This window comes from Fundulus heteroclitus, chromosome 6 (assembly GCF_011125445.2).
Source record: "Fundulus heteroclitus isolate FHET01 chromosome 6, MU-UCD_Fhet_4.1, whole genome shotgun sequence".
Lineage (NCBI taxonomy): Eukaryota > Metazoa > Chordata > Actinopteri > Cyprinodontiformes > Fundulidae > Fundulus > Fundulus heteroclitus.
This window is the reverse complement of record NC_046366.1, coordinates 8,976,504-8,981,322: the sequence shown is the minus strand read 5'-3', so window position 1 is coordinate 8,981,322 and position 4,819 is coordinate 8,976,504. Positions and strand designations below refer to the sequence as shown.

Genomic DNA, 4,819 nt, shown 5'->3' with positions numbered 1-4,819 from the left:
GTCTCTTAGCCAATTTGTAACTAATTACGTGGCATGCCACAAGTCAGTGTTTATCTAAAAGACCCATGCTTCAATATTGTTCTTTTCTCATGATGTCATCATCTCTCCTGTTAGGAGCACTAATCTTTCTTTGAGGTGGAGAAAAACCACCGATGCGTGGTACTGCCACCACTGTGCTTCACAATTGGGACGGTTTTCTCAGGATTGCAAGCTTCTTTTCCTCCCTTTAAATGTAGCAACAATCATCATGGTCAAACATTATTCTGTTACATCCGACCACAGGAAACGTCTCCAAAAATGAATGTCACCGTTCTTCTGTGCAATCTGGCTTTTTATATGTTTCTGTTAGAGCAATGAATTCTGCTTCTCTGAGAGTACTTTGAGCCCATGTCTATACAGGACTCAGTTTATTGTGGATAATTAATCTCTTATTGGTCATAGCTATAATCTCTACAAGGTTTTTAGCTTTTATTCGGAGGTTATTATGTACATTTTGCTCCAAAAACATATCATTCTCTGACACGCACAACCCATCTGAACTGTTTAGTGTGTTCTTATTCTCTTCTCTCTGTTTCGTGACTGCGTTGGGAGACAGACATTCAAACGCTCATGCCTTTGAATTAAATAAGATGCATCTTTTGTTTTCATGAGTCGTGTGCTCACTTAATTTATAATTATTAATATCCACTACAACCTCTTCATGCAAACCTTTCTAAATTGGTTAAAGGCATTATGAATTTGAGGAACTTTTGAGCAAATATAACAGTTTTGCTAAACAGAACTGACCTAATATCTTTCATTCAATGTCCTTGGAGGGGGAGGGGGGGGGGGGGTTGACTCTTCTCAACAGATTGTGAAATAACAATGTACTTATCATGCAACAATGGGTAATTCTTCACTGAGATTTTCATTTTTATGTGGCTTTGAATCAAGACATGCAGGCAGATAATGCATGGACCATGTGTAATATACGAATATGTTAGGATTAAACATTAAGCTTTGAGTAACTGCAGCATACCAGTGTTTGATATGTGGAGCAGATATGTATTTGGCATGCAAAGACAGCAGATGAAAATGAAACCAGACACATACCAGCACTGACCGCACTTCTCACTTTATTTGCCAAATTGGTAGAAAATTAAAAAATGTGACTCAAAGTAAAAATAGATTAGAAAATACAGTATGAAAAAGTAGAGACGCGCTATTTGCAGGAGCTTTGTTGCTTCACATGGAAGGTGGCGACAGCACAAGTTTCTTCCTCAGCGTGAACCTCACTTCAGGTGCCTGCTTTGCTCCTCCAACATAGATGGAAGCCTCTTTTTGGCCTACTTGATCATTTACACGGTGGAGGATGGAAGTGATGTCCTCACCCCTGAAATTAAACGTATATAAGAAAAAAAACATCACTGTAAGTGCATAGATTAGAACTGAAAAAACACTAATATTATACAACGGAGGGCACTGGTTATCAAAGGTTAGAATTACAAGACAGGAAACCCCTGAAATGAGGGTTTTATTTACCTAGGACAGTGCTCCTCTAGCTGCTCACACACAGACTGGACAAACCAGCTTCCTTCTGTTGTGTGTCTAAAAGCTCTATGATCTTCAACGGTGGCAACAGCAACGAGAACATCTGTTTCCTTAGGAATGGATGTCAAGCTATCCTCCTCCACATCTTGCAGCAGAACCCCTCGCTGGATATTGGGTCCTTGGCAGGCCTGGATCAGGAACACCTTGGGTTTGCCAGTGAGGGTTGACTGTCCAGTGGCATTAAAATATCTTGTTATCTCTTTAATGGCAAGAGGCTCTGAGTCAATCCCCAAAACCACACCCCGCGCCCCGTGGCTCAGAATGCAGCAGACGAATGCATCGCCATGCTTAAGAAGCTGCTGGGAAGCAATGAAAGAGCAACCAAACCATTCCTGCAAGCTCGACTTCTGCAGCTGGACGGCGTCACGAAGCGACGCAAATCTCTCCAGTGTTTGTTTCATCTGGTCCCTGGTTTGGTCTTTGCACATCAGCACTCTGAAGCCTAGCCAGCTGAACACCTTTGCCAGGCTTTCTGCAGAATTTTATTTGATTTGTTGAAGTAGAGAGGAATTAGACTTGAGGAAAAACCAGACAAGACATACTTTAAAAAATAAAAGAAAAAATAATGTACCAGCATCTTTGTCCGTCCCGCTTCTCGGTTTGCCACTGAAGAATTCCTCATTGTTTATGATCAGGCAGAGACCAACAGGCTGGCTTTTTAGTTCATAACACTCACCCTTGAACAGAAGACAATGCAATTCAATACAAAGCAAAAAAGAAAAATAAGTCCCTACACACATGTTTCAAAAATTCCAAACTCAAATTTTAAACACCATACTGAATTTAGAAACCACATTGACATATAAAGGTACGTCTAAATAAATTGTATCAGAAAAAGGTTCCGTATTTTTTGGTCAATTTTTCATTTGTCATAAAATTTGAATATTTTGAAAAAAGTTAGACACTGGAAACTCACAGTGTCCTACCCTAGTCAGCTAATTAGCTTAAAGCAAAGGTTTCCTGAGCCTTTCGGTGGTCTAAGTCTGGCTCAGTAGGCGACACAACCATGAGGAAAGATGGCTAACTTGATGACTGCCCTGAAGACAGTCATCAACAAGCTTCACAAGGATGGTGAGCCACAAGAGGTCATTGTTAAAGTAGCTGGTTGCTCACAGAACGCTGTATCCAAGCAATTTCCTAGAAAGTTGAGTGGAAGGAAAAAGTGTGGTAGGTTTAAGCTATTCAGCAAAATACATAGCAGCGGAGCATGACAAAACTAACTTAAAGCTGAGGCTCATAGCAAGAGTTTCCCTTTATTAAACTGAATTACTGAAATAAATGAACTTTTCGGTGATGTTCCAGTTTACTGATAAGCACCTGTAGGTTGAGGAACCAATAGCTCAAGATGGGAATCCTAGCAACGAGTTACATTAGTTGTTTATCTTGAGATATTTATAAATCAAGCATGATTTGTTGTAATAAATGTTTAATAATCCCTTATCCAAGGATCTCTACACTTTATTTCTGTAGATAATAAGCCAATAGTTCCAGTTTGTCCAAGCTGCAAGACATCCTTGCAGGACCGATTTAGTGCTGCAACATATTATCCCAGAATACATGACAGGAGCAGCTAAACATCACTAAAACGCAACAACTACAAACATTTTGCCATTCTTTTCCTGTCATCTAAAAAGACAAAAACAAGATTTGTTTCCTGGAATTAGGCATATAATGGTCATAAAAATGAATGTCAGCCACTACAGCTGTTTCCATCCCCTATTTAGTCTCTCTTGATATTATAACCATTCTATTAAGCGGGAGCAAACTCCAAGTTTTCCATGCTTTTAACTACTGAGCAGGATTGCAGTACAGTGTAATAAAGGGGACGTCCAATCTCATCAGGACGTGTAACAGCATGTTGAAATAAATTACCATTGAGTTACCTGAACCAATATAGTCAAGCCTATATTTTGTTTCTGTAATAATTGCTGATGAAAAATACAACCTGTTTCCAAACCAGGACCTCACCTTCAGCCCCTTATTCTCTGGTCCCGCGTCACCTGGGTGAAAAGGCCAACACAAGCATAAATGAGATGTTTCATAACCAGGAGAAAAATTATAGCATGCGGTGTGACCTGAATTACCTGAACAAGGTGAGCTAGCCTGGACCAGCTCGGTCATTCTGACGTCACTGAACTGCATGTTCCTCAGATCGGGATAAGTCGTTTTAATGTCCGCATCTGTCTGCAGGAGGTTTAAGAAGAGTTGGCAGGTTTCTTCTCCTTTATTCATGATCTTGTCCACAAGCTCCACAACGTGGCCCTCATCGTTCTCCTTGTTGATACCTTTCAGGTTGTTGTAATCCCTCCGAGTGATCAGATTCTCCTCAAAGACTTTCTGCAGGATAAGAATGCGGTCTCCACATAAGACGTCCAGGAGTTTGGTTTTGTTGCGACTCAGGGCGTCTCTGGCCGACATTACTGCGCTAGAATCAGAACCTCAAAGCTCGTCCGTCGTCTTGGGTGCTTCTGTGAAAGTAGAAAGCTTTCGGTTATATTTAAACCCCTGTGGTGACGGTAAATATGAAAGCAGGACGTTTCAGGTTAGCGGTTTAAGCATAGATATATAGACGCCTCCTTGTGCGGGTTCTGCCTATGCTGTGGATGCGTCAGAGACTCCGTCATGTTGAATGTGGCAAGTCTGCAGTTAGACTGAATCACTTAAACAGTATCAGAGGGACTTTAACCTCAGAATATACTTTATATTTGTAAGATCTTTATTTTTGTAATATTACAAGTTTATTTTCCTATCCCTGTTGGCTTCATTCTCCTGACTTTATTCTTGTAAAGAAAAAAATAATTATAACAATCTATCCTGGCCCTATTACTCCAGGACTAAGATAGTTCTACAAACTGTGACTATTCTGGAAATGTTCCCCCTTAATTGTCATAATATGATGTTTTTCTCATAATATTACTATTTTTGTCTTTTCTTTAAACTTTATTCTCCTATGACGTTTTTCTCATATTAGTATTTTTATCTCTTTAATCCTCCCCCAAAAGTCTGTTGCTAATCTGTGTCTATACCAGATATTAAAAGTTCACACGGTTTTATGAAATAATGAAGACCGCAATGTTTAGATTTAAACAACTGATTTTTATATTCATAACACATACACAAATATATATATATATTTATCTCTCTCATTCTCTGTCTCTCTCTCATATATATATATATATATATATATATATATATATATATATATATATATATATATATATATATATAT

The 4,819-nt window shown here is 39.1% G+C and overlaps 1 protein-coding gene across 1 annotated transcript; it reads right to left on the bottom strand.

The window, feature by feature from the left end:
* Nucleotides 1-1,095: 1,095 nt before the first annotated feature.
* LOC118563408 (caspase-8-like) lies at nucleotides 1,096-4,065 on the bottom strand. Its single transcript, XM_036137985.1, has 5 exons — nucleotides 3,675-4,065; nucleotides 3,559-3,590; nucleotides 2,162-2,267; nucleotides 1,522-2,062; nucleotides 1,096-1,372 (listed from the first exon to the last, which is right to left on the bottom strand). The coding sequence occupies exons 1-5, from the start codon at nucleotides 4,006-4,008 to the stop codon at nucleotides 1,225-1,227; spliced, it is 1,161 nt and encodes a 386-aa protein (XP_035993878.1). The 5' UTR covers nucleotides 4,009-4,065; the 3' UTR covers nucleotides 1,096-1,224.
* Between the last annotated feature and the right edge of the window lie 754 nt (nucleotides 4,066-4,819).

Bases quoted from the DNA above. Each gene is read 5' to 3' on its own strand.
- LOC118563408 (XM_036137985.1), bottom strand. From the start codon at position 4,008: ATGTCGGCCAGAGACGCCCTGAGTCGCAACAAAACCAAACTCCTGGAC. The intron at 3,591-3,674 runs GTAATTCAGGTC...CTTTTCACCCAG, and splicing joins GGCTAGCTCACCTTGTTCAG to GTGACGCGGGACCAGAGAAT. The intron at 2,063-2,161 runs GTACATTATTTT...AAAATTCTGCAG, and splicing joins CGGGACGGACAAAGATGCTG to AAAGCCTGGCAAAGGTGTTC.